Source organism: Mustelus asterias, chromosome 26, assembly GCF_964213995.1.
Source record: "Mustelus asterias chromosome 26, sMusAst1.hap1.1, whole genome shotgun sequence".
NCBI classification, from domain to species: Eukaryota; Metazoa; Chordata; class Chondrichthyes; order Carcharhiniformes; family Triakidae; genus Mustelus; species Mustelus asterias.
In genome coordinates, this window is record NC_135826.1 from 46,805,261 (window position 1) to 46,827,497 (window position 22,237).

Genomic DNA, 22,237 nt, shown 5'->3' on the forward strand with positions numbered 1-22,237 from the left:
CTGGCACTGAGACACAAGGTTGCTAATAAAAATCTGAAGGTGTTGAAAGTGTGCTTGCTTGAAAATTGGTTATTTGAGCTGTAAGATGAGTGAGGGAGTGAGAGACGGCACTAAAATCAACAAAATATAATGAATGATCAAGACCATGGCATGGCCCACGTTTAATTCTACTCCAGACTCAGATATCCCATTTTGGAGAATTACCCCCGAGTGTTATAGAGGTGGACAGCTATTTAGGAACATTGACATAGCATAGCTTGAGCACGGTTTATAATTGTCAATTAAGGGAGGTAGCAAATAAACAGATAACTCACTGATAGTCACAGGAAATTAAAGGGGACTCAAACGGATCCTTTTCACCTCCCAATGTGAAATAAAACTTGACCATTTAAGAGGATTATTGCAGAGCAGGAACCACTTGCATTCACAAAAACATTAGATTGACAATGGAGAAACAGATAAAACTGAACAAACGCTGGATCTATGGCTGTCACATTTCACTCATAATCAGACAAGAATGGTTCAACCCACCTTCTGCAGCTGAGGCAGTACCTTGTGAGACAGAAGCTGAGTTTGTTTGTTCGTGTATTGACAAGAGCTCATCATCCTCCAAGGCGAAGTATACTGGCACAATTGTCTCAGTTGCCAACAGCTCTGGCTCGATCTCCATAAATTGCTGCAAGTTTAAAAAAAAGTCAGCCAGCTTAGTATGCACTGTCAAATTAGAGAAAATGCTCAAGTTTCACCACCCGAAAATGTTTTTCCCAGTCCCTCCTGAATATGGCCACTAATGCTGGAGTGTGTAGAGAACATTCAATGCAAACTAGTGTCAGGAAACATTTACACACAGGGTTAAGGTTAATATGAATTGGGCAGCACGGTGGTTCGCGCTGCTGCCTCACAGCTCCAGGGACCTGGGTTCGATTCCAGCCTTGGGTGATTGCATGGAGTTTGCACATTCTCCCCATGTCTGCATGGATTTCCTCCCACAGTCCAAAGATGCGCAGGATAGGTGGATTGGTCATGCTAAATTGCCCCATTAGTGTCCCAAAATGTAGGTTAGATGGATTAGCCATGGTAAATGCGTGGGTATATGAGGATAGGGCAGGGGTGTGGGTCTGGATAAGGTACTCTGTCAGAGAGGAGGTGCAGACTCGATCAGCCGAATTGCCTCTTCTGCACTGTAGGGATTCTATTTTCATAGAATTGAATAGAATACCTACAGTACAGAAGGAGGCTATTTGGCCCATTGAGTCTGTACCGACCACAATCCCACCCAGGCCCTATTCCTGTAACCCCACATGTTTATCCTACTAATTCCCCTGACACTATGGGGCAATTTAACATGGCCAATCCACCTAACCTGCACATCTTTGGAGTGTGGGAGGAAACTGGAGCACCCGGAGGAAACCCATACAGACACGGGGAGAATGTGCAAACTCCACCCAGGCTGGAATCGAACCCGGTTCCCTGGCGCTGTGAGGCAGCAGTGCTAACCACTGTGTCACTGCGTTGCCCTATTTTATGATGACAAAGTGCTTAATAAATGTTTTCTTTTGTTGCTAAAAGCTAAATAGTGGTCCTGTGACTCTGTTTCCTCTACACTTGATAAAACCAAGATAAAAATAATGTATGATTTTTTGAGCTAGGGTTCCATTCTGGGATCCTCCTATCCAGTTATAACACCAACTCGGATTGTAACGCTAGTGAACACAGTACACATCAGATACCTTCCTCATCCCTATGGCTTGTTACATCATCCTCTACACTTCCCCACTGAGCCAGAGGTGGATCCCAGAGATCAAAAAGCATTTTAAAGTGCATTGACCTTCCGATCTTAAGGTTCAATTTCTCCCCACAAATTCCAAAACATTTCCGTGAACAAACCATGCGGCATTCAGCTCAGTTTCATTTATCTTTTCAGCAGCAACTTCGATGAAATAACAGATTACATTTTAGTGAAACATTTTGTAAATTTTGTATTCAAAGGTGAGGGATGTTAATGTTGTGGAACTGCCATTGCTGGCACCCGTGTAGGAATCTAGCGCAGCCAGGTACATTCAGTAATGAATATTAGTTGATGGAGATTAAAATTTGCTCCTATTGTCACGGCAACCTGCCTGATTTTCAGCTTCAGAAGGATCAGCATAACATTTTCCAATCACCCACACTAGCTTCTCTGACGGAAATGGCAAATTTGTTCCAAATTAGGAATGTTTTATGCTTTGGGTGTATGCCCACTAGGGATGGGATCAAAACAGTCCCACCTCCTTTCAAGTAGGTCAGCAACAGCCAACAGACATAGAAGACTTTCATCTCATCACTGTTTTGATCACTTTGGATTGATGTCTTGTGAAGTACTGACTGGAGATGGTCTGTGGGCGGATGTTTCAACAAAATCCATTTGCCAGTAAATTCATTGTGGTACCCATCACTGCCTGGGCTCTGAATAATGCTCCGACGCCTACTTGTGTCCCACTTTCATCTGCCATAATGCTAACCTAACCCATCGACAAAGAAAAACACTGGCATAATCATTCCCAGTCACGCCTTAGCCTTTGACCCACAATGGTTTCCTTCAGGGTAATTGGGTAAAATACGAGAAAGCTGCTTTACCTGGATGACATCCTGAGGCATTGTCGACATGTTTTGGGGCAGAATGATCACCACTGCCCCTGCGCTTTGTCGTATGGCGTCCTGGAACTTTTCAAAGGAAAACTCTGCTAGCCTCATTATCACACACCGGCGGCTCAGCACGTCTGCTTCAATTGTTCGAGCCTCTGTATTCAGCATGGCATTTCTTGTACCTGTCAAGGAGAGAGAGAGAGTGAGTGAGTGTTTTGGTAGCTGCCAATCCATGGAGCTTATGATCAGCAGGTCCTCAGCCTGTTTCATCTTCCTAAAGGCAATGTGATAGAAATTGGAGTAAGAAGTCTCACAACACCAGGTTAAAGTCCAACAGGTTCATTTGGCAGCACTAGCTTTCGGAGTCTCGAGCTCCTTCCTCAGGTGAGTGAGTCACTCACTCACCTGAGGAAGGAGCTCGAGACTCCGAAAGCTAGTGCTGCCAATAAACCTGTTGGACTTTAACCTGGTGTTGTAAGGCTTCTCACTGTGCTTACCCCAGTCCAACACCGGCATCTCCACATCATAGAAATTGGAACCAGCTTGAAGAGGGGATCATTTGAGTAATTATTTTATAGGAGAGAAATACACTTTGATTAAACAAAATCTCTCTCCAGGGGAAGAATAAGGTTAATCTTGATTGACTTTGTATCACCTCTAACCTTGGTGCTGTCTCGCACACTCAGTTTGATCCATGTTATGGGTTTCTTAACCTCGTCAATGGATTGAAATATGAGAATAGGTCAGAGAAACAAACTTCAGTTCTTCAGCATTAGACAACAAGGTGATTCTGTCACCTTTATTTGATCTTTAGAGCTTTGGTACAACTTGCCAATAATTAATTCCAGGGCTCACACGTTAATGATCATTTGAAGACACGAGAGGGTGGCAAGACATCCGGACAGCCACTCAGTAAAGACAATCAAGTACAGGGGTTGAAATTGGGGAGAAAAAGTGGCATTCGCTGACCCTGTAACTGTAGAAGGTTCACACCCCGGCTGTATATTGGGGCATAGCCCCTTTGAGGGAACGGGGGGTCATGTGACCTGGTGTGTGGGGTGAGCTGGTGGGGAACTACTGCCCTGAGTGGGCAGTCAACGTTTGGAGTGTGGAGTGACTGAATGAATAAAGATCTGACACCTAGCTGTGGAGCACTTCTTGAGGAGACATTGAGGATTTAACACAGGTAAAAGATGCTGTAGTCCAAACTCAGCCAGAGAATTACACTATTCTTACAAACTCGCTCTCAAACTCCTCTCGCCACCCACTCGCTGTCCCTCTCCTGGGCTCTTGGGTGCACAACAATTATCTCAGGCATGGGAGAAACCATGCATGCAGCGGCAGACAAAGTTGGTGCTGAGTGGGCACATGAAACTTTCGCTTTGGCACCAGAAGTTACAGTGGAATGTCAATTACATTCTCACAGCACCCATTGAGCTTAAGCAGCAGAAACTGTTCACTGGCAAGATTTAAACTGCATCATTGTGCTGGAAAGACAACATCCTGTACACTGGCACATGGATTTCTAAGGAAGTAATTAGCCGCTGTTATGATCACTAGCCCATCAGTAAACACAGCAATTAGAAAAGCATGAACTGTCTTGGCATCAGTGCAGACTGTTCCTGATCTTTGACTGCAACCAACCACTACCAATGGTCATTTGTCAGACACTTCAAAACACGAGGATATTTACAGATATTGTTCAGTGCTGCCCAGGATTGAAACACCAACAACCAGTGACATTTTTATAGTTTTATATAGCAATAGCTGGGATGAACCCAACACCTCACTGGAATCATCTATTGACCATTGCTATCACTCAGTCATCTATAGCATATATTGAATATTTGTGATTTACAGGTGACAAAAAAGGAGGGGGCGTAAGGAGAACAGATATAAGCAGGAGACTGTAACAGGGACACAGATTAAGTTTCTTTCTATTCATTTGTGGGATGTGGACATAATTGGCTGGGCCAGCATTTATCCCTAATTACCCTCGCTATTTTGCCATTTCAGAGGGCATTTTAAGAGTCAAACCACATCACATGTGACTGGAGTCACATGTAGGCCAGACCGGGTAAAGATGGCAGATTTCCTTCCCTAAAGGACATTAATGAACCAGATGGCTTTTTATGACAATCAAATGGTTTCAGGATCATCATTAGATTTTTAATTGCAGATTTTTTAACTTGAATTCAAATTTCATCATCTGCTGTGGCAGGAATTGAACGCGGGTCACCACAGCATTACCATGGGTCTCCAGAGAATTACCCTGGATCACTAACACAGTGATTATGCCACCACGCCACTATTGCCCATTAAGTGAATGGACAAAACTGAAGCAGATGAAAGTTCGGTCTGTACAAGAGCAAATGCCATCCACTTTGAGACCAAGAAAGAAAAATCAGATTGTTCACCAAATGGTAAAAATCTAGGAATTGTAGAGGAGTGAAACATTTTGGGAGTCAAATACGCAAATCAGTAAAAATAAGTGCACAAGTACAACAATCAAAAAGGCTAATAGAATATTGGCCTTTATCTTGAAGGGACTGGAATACAAACAGGGGGAAGCTATACAACAGTTGTACAGCGCCTTGTTTGATTTGATTTATTATTGTCACATGTATTAGTGTACAGTGAAAAGTATTGTTTCTTGCGCGCTATACAAAGCATACCGTACATCGAGAAGGAAATGAGAGTGTAGAATGTAATATTACAGTCAGAGCTGGGGTGTAGAGAAAGATCAACTTAATGTGAGGTAGGTCCATTCAGAAGTCTGATGGCAGCAGGAAATAAGCTGTTTTTGAGTCGGTTGGTACGTGATCTCAGACTTCTGTATATTTTTCCCGACGGAAGGTGCTGGAAGAGAGTATGACCCGGGTGCGTGGGGTCTTTCATTATGCTGGCTGCTTTGCCGAGGCAGTGGGAAGTGTAAACAGAGTCAATGGATGGGAGGCTGGTTTGCGTGATGGATTTTCTGATTCTGATTTCATCTGCACCCAGATCTGGGTATCACACCTCAGGAAGATACACTGGCTTTGAAAGGGACGCAGCACAATTTCACTAGATTACCAGGCTGAGGGAGCTCAAGTAGGATGACAGGCAACATCACATGGCTGGTATTCCCTGGAGCGTCTGCCTCTTTTAAGATGCTCTTAAAAATATGCCTCTTCAATCAAGCTTTTTTATACTTTTTATAATATCTCATGTGACATGGTGTCAAATTGTGTCCAATTACACCCCTGTGAAGCATTTGGGAATATTTAACTATGTTGAAAGTGCTGCATAAATCTAAGTTGTTGAGGGATGAGTGCTGTTTAAGATAGATTTGGTACAGTGAAACTACAGGTGGAATTTTCCCTTCCAGAACTAAATCCCATGGTGAGAACAGGGATGAGGAGAGTTTCCCACCATGGAGGCTGCTGGGTTATTTGCACAGTATCACGTGACTCCCCAATGCCATTAAATCCACAGTTGGAGGTTTCCTGATGTTTTTTGTGGTGGGGCAGGCTCGATGGCACGTGCCTCGCAGTCATATCTAAGTGTCATGCTAAAAAGACACCCGGACAGTAACTTACTCACCAGGATGATGAAGGAGACGGCCAGAAGAGGACAGGGAGCTCCAGCACCCAAATTCAGCAATGCTTCCTTGGGTGTCCTGCTTGATCAAGTGGACACAGTAAGAAGTTTCACAACACCAGGTTAAAGTCCAACAGGTTTATTTGGTAGCAAAAGCCACAAGCTTTCAACTTGTTAAACTTCTTACTGTGTTTACCCCAGTCCAACGCCGGCATCTCCAGATCAAGTGGAAACAAGGCTGGATCCACTTGATAGGAGGAGGAGGCCAAACAGAGTAACAAAGCTGGCCTGGGCGCAAGTGTCCAGGGAAGTCAGTACCCAGGGTGTCCAGCAGAGAACTGCCCTGCAATGCTAAAAAAGAATGACTTAATCTGTGTCGCCTGGGTAGCAAATGCTTAACTCTCACACTCACCTCAATGAAAGATACAGAGGATATTAGCCTCAGTGGCAACACAATAAAGTGATGCCTCATAACCCCACTGCAGTCCATCTACTCTGCAGGTGAAGAGACTGTGGATCCCTCACCCTTCCACACGGAGAGCTGACATGTTGTCTGGGTGGAGAAGGAAATGGGACTTAAGCATTGAGGGCACCAGCAAGCAGCACTAACGACATGGCTGCCTGAGCCTTATCCTTATATCAGCATTGGCTTAGCGCTCTGGAGGGTGCTGACCCAGAACCCTTCTGGACCACCTGCAGTGCCTCGATCAGATGGCACACAATCCAGTGGGTTATTTGTCAGACTGGAAGCATGGGAAAGATGCCAGAAACCCAACTGCTCTCAGACCCATTTTCTCTCTTTGCACAGAAGTTAAGCCATGATTGGAGAGCGAGGGAGAAGACGGGAGGGCCACAATTGAAAGAACTGAGCGATTTCGAGGAGCAGGCAGCCCAGCTGCAGAGAAAATCCATGTGGTTGATGTTCCACCCAACTGCAACATGTGGTGTTCCAGGGTCCAGTTGCTGGAGGCCTCCAAACTCTCCTCACCTCCACGATCTGCCACAGGCCTTCTTAAGATAAGTGCCAACATTTAGACCAGACGTGTCCCTGTCCAGACTTATTCTGGACTGGTGCGATTTCTTGCTGGCAGCGCAGACAATCGAGTGTGGCAACTCCAACTGGCCTTTATCTGCATCTCATTAGCAAAATGCCAAATGGTTTCATACCAGCCCTGGTGGGAAGTGTGACCCTTAATGGCAGCACAGAGCGGAAAATCCTGCCCACATTTAATGCCAGGAGGAAAGAGATTTTTGAGCTCCCACCACGTTGACCCCCAACCCCTGCCATGAGGGTGGGAGAGTGAGAGACTGGAAAATTTCAGCCTATGTCTCCTCCTTTGGGAAAATCAAGAATGTAAATGTACAATCTTAAAATCAGTTATGCCACTCAGGAGTGAAACTTAGGAAGTAATTTTTCCACACAAAGGCTGTGGTTGCAGAGACAAGTTATACTTTTAAGACAAAGATTGATAGATATTTGTTACATAAGAGGTACCCAGCAAAGGCGGGCATGGTGGCACGGTGGTTAGCACTGCTGCCTCACAGCATTAGGAACTCGGGTTCGATTTCCAGCTGGGTCACTATGCGGAGTCTGCACGTTCTCCCCGTGTCTGCGTGGGTTTCCTCCCACAGTCCGAAAGACGTGCTGGTTAGGTGCATTGGCCATGCTAAATTCTCCCTCAGTGTACCCGAACAGGCGCCAGAGTGTGGCGACCAGGGGCTTTTCATAGTTACTTCATTGCAGTTTATTAAGGTAAGCCTACTTGTGACACTAATAAAGTTAAACTTAAATGGAGTTGGGGTATGTTGCCATGATTTAACTGAGCAAGCTCAAAGAGTTGAATGGCCTCCTCCCATTCCAAGAATTCTTTAATGATCTAATTGTTACTTTCATTTTGTCACAAAAGCTTGCTTCTTTACCATTCAATTCTCCCTGCTGGGGTACAATTCGCAAGGCAGTTAGCAGCCCCTTGTTTCCCTGTCAGACTGGGCATTGTTCAAGTGAGTTTAAACAGTAAGTGCAAACAAGCTATCTGATTGCTGACACCAGCTAATACAGTAAAGACAGGGCTGAACGCAGGATGCTCCAGTGTCACACTAGGTGGTGCTTTTATCCATTAAACCACAGAACTGAAACTTGATTTTTACAACACACATTTAAATTTGCAAGGGATGAAGCTGCAGAAAGGAACAGAATACAATATACAAGGATCTGTTGTGTAAAAAGGTCACTATAAAGTGAAAGGTTTAACAAAGAGAATTAAAAAAATATAGACCACCCTCTGCTGGTTAACAAGGTATCACTTTCTTCAGATTGTATGTTGCCAACCTTTTCTGAGAACTGCATACACATAATATGATCAATGCCACTGAATCACTGACATATCACCTCGCCCCTTCCTCCCCTGAGAGAGAGAGGATCCATTTTTATAAAAATGGGAAACAGGGAAGAAGACATTTCTGTTGTTCCCTCAGCTGTTCACGATTCTTAAGGTTCAATATTGCTGTGGTATTTAAACTGATGACTACTTGATTCGAAGACAAGTACCACTGCAGAACCAATACAAACAACTCATGTTTTGCTACACAAAGTTAAGAGCTTTGTGGGGGAGTAACATATTAGCATGAATTGAGGATTGGTCAGCTAACAGAAAGCAGAGAGAATCATAGAATCCCTGCAGTGCAGAAGGAGGCCACTTGGCCCATCGAGTCTGCACCGACAACAATCCCAACCAGGCCCCATCCCCACAACCCCAAGCATTCACCCCACTAATCCCCCTGACACTAAGGGGCAATTTAGCATGGCCAATCAACCTAATCTACACATCTTTGGAGTGTGGGAGGAAACCGGAGCACCCGCAGGGAACCAATGCAGACATGGGAAGAACATGTAAACTTCACACAGATAGTCACCAAAGACTGGAATTGAACCCAGGTCCCTTGCACTGTGAGGCAGCAGCGCTGAACATTGTGTCACCGTGCCTCCCAACAGCTCAGCTAAATAATGTGAAATGTGGCCAAAGGCCCAATTTAGGCCAGTATTGGGCTTCCAGATTGGGGTGGAGTGTGCTGGTGATGGACTCATTCACCCCTGCATGTCATCCATTTCAGACCAAGAAACAAGCCTAAAGTAATTTCATTCATAGAAATGCATTAACACCCATCATACAAGTAATATTAAAGGTTTTAAAGTTTATTTATCAGTGTCACAAGTAAGGCTTACATTACCACTGCAATGAAGTTACTATGAAAATCCCCCAGTCGCCACACTCTGGCACCTGTTCAGGTCAATGCATCGAACCAGCACGTCTTTCAGACTGTGGGAGGAAACCGGAGCACCAGGAGGAAACCCACACAGCCACGGGGAGAATGTGCAAACTCCACACCGACAGTGACCCAAGCCAGGAATCGAACCCGTGTCCCTGGCGCTGTGAGGCAGCAGTGCTGTGCCACCACAGTATTTGGAAGCAGTTTAGTTTTGCACTGAAATGCACTATCCAAAACCAATGACAATTTCCCCGTCACCCAACAAAACTCATACTGGACAGGTGGTTCCCAGAAGCCGATATAAATCAGCAGTTGCCTCCACTCACGTAGCGATAAATGGGACTTTTTCAGGTTGGCAAACTGTAATTAGAGGACTGCCACAGGGATCAGTGTTGGGGCTTCAACTATTTACAATCTACATCAATGACTTGGATGAAAGGAGCTAATGTAGGGTAGGGTAGTTAAATGTAGGGTAGTTACCTTTGCCAATGACATTGAGAGAGGTAGTGCTGACAGAGAAGTAGAGTTGAGACCACAATCAGATCAGCCATGATCTTATCGAATGGTGCAGCAGGCTCAAAGGGCCAAATGGCTTACTCCTGATTACGCCTGGAATTCTCTACCATAGAAGGCTGTGGAGGCCAAGTTACTGAATGTATTCAAGAAAGAGATAGATAGTTTCTTTAGATTTTAATGGCATCAAGGGGTATGGGGAGAAATTCATATTGAATGGCGGGGCAGGCTCCAAGGGATGAATGGCCTATTCGTGCTCCTGGTTCCTATGTTTAGTTTCTATAATCCTATGTTCCTAATTTGATAGGGCAGAACTCCTTCAAGACCTACACTGAAGTCAGATTAGATTATGCCCAAAGCAACAACCTTCTGACTGAGGTGAAAACACCATCACCAAGGCTGACATTTTGAAAGATTTTAATCCCTTAATTCTATTGCATCGTCTAAGATAACAAGAAGGTACCGAGTACCTCAGGGATGTCCATTCTTGGACAAGAAATTGCTGTCGTCACCTTTGGAACATCAATATGCCATTTTTGGCAAAAGATCTTCACTTTAAATGGAAACTGAATTCCCACAAGAGTAAATCTTGTCACTATTTCTTGGGCAAATGAACTAACAGTAATAAAACAAATTATGCATTCAAAAGTCATAACAGGTTTTATATCCAAAATTAATGGTTAACCACATTAATCTTCTATTATTCAAAAACTTAAGTTGCTACAATGGTGCATTATCAGGACAAAAAATTGGCTGGAGAAGCGCCCCTCTCTCCTTCACAACCTGTTTTACTGCCTACTAAATTAACCATTGCTCCCTTGCTCCTCCCTCTTCCACACGATTGCCAAACACACTGTTTTGCACTTTCACCCTATGCACTGTGCTTCTAGCAATGTTCTAATGCAGTTTGCTCCTTCAACTTCGTTGTTATTTTCAGAATCTCAAAAGACCAACCAGCATAATTAAGGACCCCACGCACCCCCGGACATTCTCTCTTCCACCTTCTTCCGTTGGGGAAAAAAATACAAAAGTCTGAGGTCACGTACCAACCAACTCAAGAACAGCTTTTTCCCTGCTGCCATCAGACTTTTGAATGGACCTACCTCGCATTAAGTTGATCTTTCTCTTCATCCTAGCTATGACTGTAACACTACATTCTGCAGCCTCTCCTTTCCTTCTCTCTGTACGGTATGCTTTCTCTGTATAACGCGCAAGAAACAACACTTTTCACTGTATACTAATACATGTGACAATAATAAATCAAATCAAACCTCTCCTCAGCCTTTTCACGTCCAAGTTTCACATCATCTACTTTTTCATTTACTTAAACCTCTCTGTGATTATTCTAACCATAGCAATGTCCTGCAGAATCAGCTCTGGCCTTCTGAACCAGTTTATCAATAATAAATACAGTAGACTACATCAGATTTTAATGTTTACGCCACTCTTTTCAATAATTTCAAATGGTGCAAATTTGCATTATTTCATAGCTATATTAGATCACAATGGGAAGGGAGGCCATTTCATTTCATTTCAGTCAGGTGTTCTGAGCGCCACCTTTCACACTGTGATACAGTAATCCATTATTATAGTAATTGTGATGGATTAACAAAAAATGGGTTAAGAAGATCATGTGAAACCTTCTCACTCAGACACCAGGGATTACATTTCCAGGATTAATAATGTTCTACAATATCTATATTGCCAATATATTTATTCAATTCATAGAACCAAGGAAACCCTTCAGTGCAGAAGGAGGCCATTCAGCCCATTGAATCTGCAGCGACTCTCCGACAGAGAATTTTACCCACACCCTATCCCCGTAACCCCAGATAATTACCCTGCTAATACCCCTAAGCTACACATCCTGGGACACTAAGGGGCAATTTAGCAATCAAACCCGGGTCCCTGGTGTTGTGAAGTCGTGTTTACCACCGTGCCGCCCCAATCTTGCAACTCTTTCAGAAAGAACGTTAACATCCGCAAGGGATATTGTAATGCTGTCACGAGCCTATATAAAATATCACCAAAACTCTACAGAGGAAAATAGTATACTTAAGCTAATGTGCCTTAATACAATATAGTACTTGTGCAATATCTTTCAAACTGTTCCCAGCAATGACAGATGTGTCGCAATTCTGGTGCGTTACAGTTAGATCTGCTGTTTCAAGACTCCGTACCTCATTTCAATTTTACTTCCAAGAGAGACTGTTGAATCATTGCCAGAAATTTCCAACGGACAAAAAAAAATCAACTGGGAAAGCAATAATTACAATTAAAGAGTGCAATATAATGATGGATCATTTCACTCAATTTACAAAATATCGAACAAGAAACACAAGAGAATTTCACTAATATCCTATTTGTTGTGCAGAATCTGGGTTGCTTGCTGCTGAAGCTAGGATAGAGACTTTATGGGCAGAATTCTCCGAGCCCTGACAGTGTGTTCAATGGCGGGCATGAGAGAAGATCATGACAGGAGGTCCAGAAATTGGTTTAACGTCGCCATCAATTTACAGTGGGACCGTTGGCTGGTGCCCGCCATGGCCGGTTGGAAAACCTGCCAGAGGCCTGCGTGAACTTTATTTGCATCCTGTTAATGGAATTCAGATGAAGCTTCGATCCCCCACGTCGGATTCTCTGCAATGCTGGGGGGAAAACACGCTAGTGTGAAACACATTTGGAACAACGTGGTGTGGAGTTGTCGGGACTCACCTGAATAATGCCTGGGGCTGCCTCCGGAGTTCAGGATGGAGGCAGCCCATAACTCTGGACCTTGGGACACCAAAGCTTTGGATGGGGGGTGTATCTGCAGGTGGGCCTTCCAGATTAGATTATCTGAAGGGAGTCCATCTTCCAGCTTTAGATTTTTTCTTCATTTCTGGAATGTGGGTGTAGTTGACTAGGTCAGCATCTATTGTCCATCACTAGTTGCCTTTGAGAAGGTGCTAGTGAGCTGCCTTCTTGAACCACTGCAGTCCCTGAGATGTAGGTACTCCCACAGTGCTCTGAGGGATTTTGACCCAGTGGCAGTGAGGGAACGGCATGTTATTTCCAAGTCAGGATGGTGAGTAATTTGGAGGGGAATCTCCAGATGCTGGTGTTCCCAGGTATCTGCTGCTCTTCTCCTTCTAGATGGTCGCAGTTAAGGGTTTGGCACGTGCTGCCTAAGGAACCTTGGTGAGTTCCTGCAGTGCACACATGGCTGCCACTGTTCACCGGTGGTGGAGGGATTGAACGTTTGTGGAAAGGCTGGCAATCAAGTGGGCTGCTTTGCGCTGGATGGCATCAAGCTATTTGAGTGTTGTTGGAGCTGCATTCATCGAAGCAAGTTGACAGTACTCCATTAGACTCCTGACTTGTGCCTTGGAGATGGTGGACAGGAGATGAGTTACTCACAACAGGATCCCTAGCCTTTGTCCTGCTCTGATAGCCACACCATTTAAATGGCTAGTCCTGTTCAGTTCCTGGTCAATGACAACCCCCAGGATGTTGATAGTGGGGGAATTCAGTGATGGTAATGTAACTGAATGTCAAGGGGCAATGGTTAGATCCTCTTCTGTTGGAGATGGGCATTGCCTGGCACTTGTATGGCATGAATGTTACTTGCTACTTGCCAAGCCAAGCCTGGATATTGCCCAGGTCTGGCTGCATTTGGACATGAACTCTTCAGTAACTGAGGAGTTGCAAATGATACTGAACAATGTGCAGTGATCATCGAACATCCCCACTTCTGACCTTCTGATGGAAAGAAGGTCATTGATGAAGCAGCTGAAGATGGTTGGGCCTGAGGAATTTCTGCAGTGATATCCTGGAGCTGAGATGAATGACCTCCAATCACCACAACCATCTTCCTTTGTGCCAGGTGAGACTAACCAGCCGAGGGCTTTCCCCCTGGTTCCCACTGACTCCACTTTTGCTGGGGTTCCTTGATGACAAACTCGGTCAAATGTTGCCTGATGACAAGGGCAGTCATTTTCACCTCACCTCTGGCATCCAGCTCATTTGTCCATGTTTGAACCAAGGCTGTAATGTCAGGATCTGAGTGGCCCTGGTGGAACCCAAACTGAGCATCCGTGAGCAAGTTATTGCTAAGTGCCGCTGATTACACTGCTAATGACACCTTCCATCACTTTGCTGATAATCGAGAGTAGACACTGATGGGATGGTAATTGGTTGGGTTGGATGTGTCCTGTTTTTTGTGTAGAGAACATAGCTGGGCAATTTTCTGCATTGCTGGGTAGATGCCAGTGTTGTAGCTGTACTAGAACAGCATGGCTCGGGGCGCAGCAAGTTTTAGAGTACAGGTCTTCAGTACTATTGCCTGAATATTATCAGGGCCCAGAACCTTTGCAGTATCCAGTGCCGTTTCTTGATATCCTGTGGAGGCAATCAAATTGGCTGAAGACTGACATCTGTGATGATGGGGAGCTCTGGAGGAGGCCAAGATGGATCATCCACCCAGCACTTCCGGCTAAAGATTGTAGCGAATGCTTCAGCCTCATCTTTTGCACTGATGTGCTTGGCTCCTTCAGTGAGGATGGAGATCTTTGTGGAGCATCATCCTCCAATGTGTTGTTTAACTGTCCACCACCATTCACGGTTGGATGTGGCCAGACTGCAGAACTTAGATCTGATTGATTGATTCTGGGATCACTTAGCTCTATCTATTGCTTGTTGCTTATGCTGTAGTCTTATTACATAGTTTCACCAGGTTGACACCTCATTTTTTGGTATGGCTGGTCTTGCTCCTCCCATGCCCTTCTGCACTCTACATTGAACCAAGCTTAGTCCCCTGGCTTAGTGGCAATGGTGGAGTGGGGGTTATGCTGGGCCATGAGGTTACAGATTGTTGGTGAGTACACTTCTGCTGATGGCCCACAATATATTGCCAATATATTTGCCTTTTGGATGCCAGTTATGAGCTGCTAGATCTGTTTGAAGTCTATCCCATTTGGCACGATGGTAATGCCACACAACAGGATGGAGGGTATCTTCAGTGTGAAGATGGGACTTCGTCCCCACCAGGACTGGGTGGTGGTCACTCCTATTGATATTGTCATCAACAGATGCATCTGCAGCAGGCAGGCTGCTGAGGATGAGGTCTCGGATGTTTTTTTCCCCTCTTGTTGGTTCTCTCACCACCTGCCGCAGTCCAGCCTAGCAGTTATGTCCTTTAGGACCTGGCCAGCTTGGTCTGTGGTGGTACCACTGAGCACCTCTTGGTGATGGACATTGAAGTCCCTCAGCCAGTGTGCATTGTGCGCCCTTGCCACTCTCAGTGCTTCCTCCAAGTGGCATTCAACCTGGAGGAGTACTGATTCATCAGCTGAAGGAGGACAGTAAGTGGCAATCAGTATGAATTTCCTTGCCCATGTTTGATCTGGTGCCATGAGACTTCATGGGGTTGAATCAATGTTCAGGATTCCCAGGGCAACTCCTCCTGACTTTATACCACTTTCGCCACCTCCGCTAGGTCTGGGACATTTTCTGTAAAGTATTATTCCGTGAGTATGATTACATCAGGCTGGTGCTTGACAAGTCTGTGAGACAGCTCTCCCAATTTTGGCACAAGCCCCCATGGTGTTTGTAAGAAGGACTTTGCAGGGTTGAAAGGGCTTGGTTCGCCGTGGTTGTTTCTGGATGCCGGGTGTTCCATTTGGTTTAACTTCTTTTTGTTCCATTTGTAGCGGCTGAATACAACTGAGTGGCTTGCTAGGCTTTAAGAGTCAACCACATTGCTGTGGATCTGGAGTCACATGTAGGCAAGGCAAGGACAGCAGGTTCCTTTCCTAAAGGGCATTAGTGAACCAGATGGGTTTTTACGACAGTCGACACTGGTTTCATGGTCATCGTTAGGACTTTTAATTTCAGCTTTTTTATGCATGGTGGGAATGTTCCTGGAGATCCATTTTCTTTTTCACGAGGTCCATCTTCTGGTCTCAGAGTGCTCCTGGAGATCAAACTGCATTTTCTTCAATCGTGGGTAGGGATGTTTGGCGCTTTTGCAATATGGCACCCAGACACGATGGCAGACTAAATGCCATCCAGGCCTGTCCCGCGACTGAATATGGTGTGAACCCCACTTAATTAATTAGGCCAGAAGATTTGGTGTGTTTTCTCATTGGCCTGTGCAGTGGGAAATACTCCACGTTTCCACCCTTGCTATGACACTTTACTCAAAATGGGAGAATTCCAACCTACAATAGGTAACAATGGACAGCGGGATTATTTCATGTGGGGCTTGGTAGTGCAAAAGGTCAGCAATCAACTACAATTTGAGAATTCCAACTCGACCGTGGCAAGTTATTGAATTGACATCAGAACATTGACTATTAAAATTGCCAGACTGCGATAAAAGTTATAGTGCATTACTGATGCTCTTCAAAGGACAGAACATGCTACCTTAACTGGTCTGGGTTACGCATTAACACTAACTATATGGTTGTCTTAATGACGCCTGTAACACTGAAGCAAACAACTCAAGTTGCTAAAACCAGGACACACCTTTTCAGAACAATAAGGAGTGGAGTAATAAATACAGCTCTGCCAGGATCACTGACATCCTTAGAACTAGCATTCATTTTCCAATTTAGGATCAAGCCCATGTGAGCCAGGAATGCTAAAGCTGCCTTGCAAACATGCGTGGACAAGACAAAAGGTCGGTCCATCGGCAGGTTGGCTCAAAATAGCAAAAGCAACTCAAGTGGTGCCAAGCACAGTTCTTTAACTTCACTGGCATTGACAGAACTAAGTGGAAGCCTCAAAAGGCAAGTTCCTGCGCCATAGAGTTGTACAGCACAGAAAGAGGCCCTTCGGCCCATCATCTCTATGCTGGCCATCAAGCACCTATCTATTCTAATCCCATTTTCCAGCACTTAGTCCATAGCCTTTTATGCGATGGTGGTTCAAGTACTCATCTAAATGCTTCTCAAATGTTGCGAGGAATCTCGCCTCTACCACCCTTTCAAACAGAGAGTTTCAGATTCCCATCGCCCTCTGGGTGAAAAGGTTTTTCCTCAAATCCCCCCTGAATCTCCTGCCCCTTACCTTAAATCTATGCCCCTGGTTATTGACCCTTCTATGATGGGGAAAAGTTTCTTCCTATCTACCCTATTTATGTCCCTCATAATATTGTACATCTTGATGAGGTCCCCTCAGCGTTCCCTGCTCTAAGGAAAACAACCCCAGCCTAACCATCCTCTCTTCATAGCTGAAACGCTCCAGCCTAGGCAACATCCTGGTGAATCTCCTCTGCACCCTTTTGAGTGCAATCACATCCTTCCTATAGTGTGGCTACCAGAACTGCACACAGTACTTTAGCTGTGATTTAACAAGTGATTTATACAGCTCCATCATAACCTCACTACTCTTGTATTTTACGCCTTGGTTAACAAAGGCAAATATCCCACTTGCCTTTTTAAACCACCGTATCTACCTGTCCTGCTGTCTTCTGGGACCTATAGACATAGGTCCCTCGGGTCTCTATTCTTCCTAGCGCCTTACCATTTATTGTGTATTTCCTTGCCTTGTTCATCCTCCCAAAATGCATCGCCTTACACTTTTTGTCATAGTTCTGCCCATCTAATCGGCCTGTCTATATCATCCTGTAGTCTAAGACTTTCCTGCTCACTGTTTACCACATTATCAATATTCGTGTCATCTGTGAACTTACTGATCATACCACCACATTCCTTTCTAGATCATTAACAAACACTACAAACAGAAGGGACCCTGGACTGATCCCTACAGACACAGGCTTTCAGTCACAAGCTTTGACCATTACTCTCTGTCTCCTGCCACTAAGCCAATTTTGGGTCCAATTTGCCCTGAAGTCCATGGGCTCTTATCTTCTTGATCACTCCCATGCAGGAGTCAAAAATCTTACTGAAGTCCATGCAGACGACATCAACTGTACTGCCCTCATCCACATACCTAGTCACCTGCTTGAAAAATTCAATCAAATTTGTCAGACATTATCTTCCCTTGACAAAGCTATGCTGACTACCTTTGATTAATCTTTGCCTCTCCAAGTGGAGATTGGCCAATATTTATCCCTTAGTCGACATTGCAAAAACAACATTATCTGGTCATCATCACATTGCCCTCTGTGGAATCTTGCCAAGCGGATTTTGATTGTCACATTTTCTACATTGCAACAAAAGTACTTCATTGGCTGTAAAGTGCTTCGACCCCACTGATTGTTACGGAAGGTACTATATAAATGGAGACCTTCCTTTCTATGTCATGCTGAAATCTTCACTCGTGCAAAAAACGTGTGGTTAGGTGAATTGGTAATGCTAAAAATATCCCTCAGTGTACCTGAACAGGCGTTGGAGTGTGGCGACTAGGGAATGTTCACAGTAACTTCATTGAAGTGTTAGTGTAAGCCTACTTGTGACGCTAATAAATAAACTTAAAATCCTTTTCCTTTTGTAACTTCCAGAACCAACTATTCCAATGTTCTCCTCTCATCTTCCACCTTTTGTGCCCTTCAGCTCAACCAAAACTTTGCTCATTCGCATCAAGTTTTCTTCATCCATTTCTGCTCACTGACCTGAATTGGCTCCTGGTTCAGCAACAGTTCAAACTTATATGCGAACCGGCTGACGCGAGAAACTCCCGGCCCGCTGCGCTAATGTTTTTAACGCAGCGGGATGGGAGAATCGCGGCCCAAATGTTTCCCCTGTGGGGCAATCTAGAACAAGAGGTCATAGGTATAGTTGAGAAGCGATTTATAAACTGAGATGAGGAGGAACTACTTCTCGCAGAGTGTTGTGAAATTGTGGAACTCACTGCCCCATTGCGCGGTGGAGCTTGATGGCTTCAAGGAGGACATAGACATATTTCTAATAAAAAGGGATAAGGGGATATGGGGAACAGGTAGAGAGGTGAATTTGAGACCAGGAAGAGATCAGCCATGATCTGGTTGAATGGTAGACCAGGCACGAATAGCTGAATTGTCTACTTCTGCTCCTAATTTGTAAGCAGAATTATACTTGGCTGTGAGACCCTCTGTAGCCCAATAGCATCAGCCGAGATTGTTTTCATGCTCAAGTCTCTGGAGTGCAACCAAACAACGAGGAGAATGGTGGCACACCTCTGGTTGGCCCTCCGAACAGCCCTTGGAAGTTACTGGCACACACAACAAATAAAAATGCAGTCTCAATGACTCAACTTTTCAATGAATCGATAAAAGCAAAATACTGTGGATGCTGGAATATCTCAGGAGGACTGACAGCCTCTGTGGAGAGAGAGTAGAGCCAACATTTCGAGTCTGGAGGAGCCTTGATCAGAGCTGGCCAATGTTGAGTCTGAATGACCCTTCATCAGAGCTTACCAACGTTTCAAGTCGAGATGACCCTTCATCAGAGCTTGCCAATGTTAAGTCGGGATGACCCTTCATCAGAGCTTGCCAACAATGTTGAGTCGGGATGACCCTTCATCAGAGCTTGCCAACAATGTTGAGTCGGGATGACCCTTCATCAGAGCTTGCCAACAATTTTGAGTCGGGATGACCCTTCATCAGAGCTTGCCAACAATTTTGAGTCGGGATGACCCTTCGTCAAGTCTGACTCGAAACGTTGGCTCTGTTCTCTCTCCTCACAGATGCTGTCAGACCTGCTGAAATTTTCCAGCATTTTCTGTTTTTGATTCCAACGAATCGACCAGGTGAAAATGCCATCTGATGGCGTCTTGACAGGATGAGAGGGTGAGATACTCACCATAGGCCTGTCCCTGCAAGTCATACTGCTGCATCCTGTACACTGTGAACTCATGGGCCGCCTCTATGGGCAGGGGGGAGACCAGGATCAGCACTGCCGGGATGAAGACTATAAAAGTCAATGGGAAAGAGCCTTTGAACATGTTGTCAAACACTTCACTCGCTTCTTCGAACATTCTGGAATTTTCTTCTCGACAAGTCTATTATATATAATTATATATGTGATTTTTTTTTAAACGCTTAAATAGTATTCTTTTGGAAAATAAAATCTCTGGTCATTCAGTCCCCGCCTCCACCACACGCTCACGCTCCCTGACACTGATCGCCGGGGGGTCCTTCAGGCATAGCATAGCCCTCCCAGGGGGCCTAAGCGCTATCCCCGCCCCCTCTCCCTCCTGATTGGTTGTTAACCAGCCAACATTAGCATATCAGGCAGCGGGCAGGCTTCCTATTGGCTGCTGCTGCTGTCAATTATCCACCGCCTTCATCTTCCCCGGTCCGCCTCTCCTTGAACGGTCAAATCTTTTATTCTCCGCCCGGCGTCAGTGAGAAAAATATCCAGATTCCCAACCCAGAAATGAATCGGCGAGGTTTATCAATTTTTTTACGAGGGGGATTGATTGCGGTGAGGATCCGCCGTGGAAGCGGCGGAATACGCCTGCGCACTAATCAGCCTGCCCTGACCATGATTGACGGCCGGTTAGTCCAGTCAGAAGCAGACATGTGGGGGGCGGGGCGAGTGATGATGGACCGGTCGCATCTCGCTGAGACCGGGGGCGGGGGCTTTTCCAATGAATGACGTCTAACCGGTCCAATCACAGACGGAAGGGGGCGGGCTGGGGGATGCGGGTCAATCACAGCGCGCGGCGACTGGGGCGCGGCTTCCCTGATGACTGACATGTATATTAACCAATCGACATTTGAGACAGGGAAGGGGGCGGGTGCATTATTGACCAATGGCAGCAGTGGAAGGCGGGACTTCCTCTCTTAAAGAAGTAAGCGGCAGTTTTTGAACAAAAGATGGCGGCTTGCAGTCGGAGGAGTGTCTTGTGAGTTAACAATAACAGCTAATGGTTGACTTGTGCTTTCTTGTTGCGTTTACTTGTGTGGAATTATTGTTCTATTCAGTTAAAACTTTAGGACAGCCTATAAGGGTGTTGAAATAAAAGCACAAAAATGCAGGAAACACTCAGCAGGTCTGAGAGAAATAGAGTTAATATTTCAAGTCTGTGGCTTCATCAGAATTATCATAGACCTGAAACATTAACTCTGTCTCTCCACAGGTGCTTTGAGACCTGGTGAGTTTATTTGTTAGTGTCACAAGTAGGCTTACATTCACACTGTAATGAAGTTACTGTGAAAATCCCCTCGGTTGCCACACTCCGGTGCCTGTTCGGGTACACTGAGGGAGAATTTAGCATAGCTGATGCACCTAACCAGCATGTCTTTTTGGGGGGGCCCACGCAGACACGGGGTAGAAAGTGCAGACTCTGCACAGACAGTGACCCAAGCCGGGAATCGAACCTGGGTCCCTCGTGCTGTGAGACAGCAGTGCTAACCACTGTTTCCAGCATTTTCTGTTTCCATTGCAGATTTTGTGCATCTACAGTATTTCTTTCTTTTTGGAAAATAAAAGTTGTCCTTGAGGGGCTTTTATTTTGTTGAAGGCTTATCTCCAGATTCCATCAGTACAGGACCCCCCCCCCCCAACATCCATCTTACAATTACAATCTTACAGCCCTGACGAAGGGTCATCCTGGCTTAAAACATTGGTTCTATTCTCTCTCCACAGATGATGTTAGACCTGCTGAGATTTTCCAGCATTTTCTGCCTTTGTTACAATTCTATATCCTTTGGTGTTTAGATTTGAATATTCAGAGTATCTTGACAGTTACTACAGAGTTGCCAGATGTTGTTTGGCCCTGGGGCTGACCAAGAGATGAGGAATAGAGTGCCAATTGTGTCTGCATCCTAACGTCTATTGCATTATAGGCAAAAAGAGGAGTGAATTTTGAAATGCAGACTTTTGGAGTACACCAGATAGGTGGTGATGGCTGTCAGTGAGATGGATGGGGCTACTAGATTTCAGCAACCAGCAGATAGGAATTTAATGGTATTTTAAGATTTAATTTGTTTTACAAACAAGTGATCTTCGTAGTAAAGGGAAATGGTGCAGGCGTTGGTCATATTTGTATTCAGTGAGTGAAAGATGCTGAAATGTGTGGGGATCCCTTTCTTGGAGTAACCATCTTTGGGGAATTATCCTCTTTGGGGAAGCAGTCATAAGGTTTTGCAACACAGAAAAAGGCCCTTCGGCCCATCATGAGCACCTATCTATTCTAATCCCATTTCCCAGCACTTTGTTCTTGTATACAATGGCCTTTCAAGTGCCCATTTAAATGCTTCTTCAATGTTGAGGGTTCCTGCCTCTACCACCTTTTCAGGCAGTGAGTTCCAGATTCCCACTACCCTCTGGGTGAAAAAGGTTGTCCTCAAATCCCTTCTAAATTTCCTGCCCCCTGGTTATTG

At 45.0% G+C, this 22,237-nt stretch overlaps 2 protein-coding genes across 7 annotated transcripts in view; one reads left to right on the plus strand and one right to left on the minus strand.

Moving 5' to 3' along the window:
- The window catches only part of ncln (nicalin), a 54,328-nt gene extending 34,285 nt beyond the window's left edge, over positions 1 to 20,043 (minus strand). For 2 of the 4 annotated variants that reach the window (XM_078198691.1, XM_078198689.1), the window contains exons 1-3: positions 19,710 to 20,028; positions 2,617 to 2,807; positions 532 to 676 (exon numbers count right to left, since the gene is read on the minus strand). In XM_078198691.1, the coding sequence (XP_078054817.1) occupies positions 532 to 676; positions 2,617 to 2,807; positions 19,710 to 19,884 (511 nt within the window). In that variant the 5' untranslated portion in view covers positions 19,885 to 20,028. Of the gene's footprint in view, positions 1 to 531; positions 677 to 2,616; positions 2,808 to 19,709 lie in introns of all 4 variants that reach the window. The other 2 variants (XR_013495555.1, XM_078198690.1) reach the window with 2 other exon arrangements.
- A 647-nt stretch (positions 20,044 to 20,690) lies between these two features.
- haus8 (HAUS augmin like complex subunit 8) overlaps positions 20,691 to 22,237 on the plus strand; it is a 50,662-nt gene continuing 49,115 nt past the window's right edge. For 2 of the 3 annotated variants that reach the window (XM_078198807.1, XM_078198810.1), the window contains exon 1: positions 20,691 to 20,757. In XM_078198807.1, the coding sequence (XP_078054933.1) occupies positions 20,729 to 20,757 (29 nt within the window). In that variant the 5' untranslated portion in view covers positions 20,691 to 20,728. The remainder of the gene's footprint in view (positions 20,758 to 22,237) is intronic. The other variant, XM_078198808.1, reaches the window with a different exon arrangement.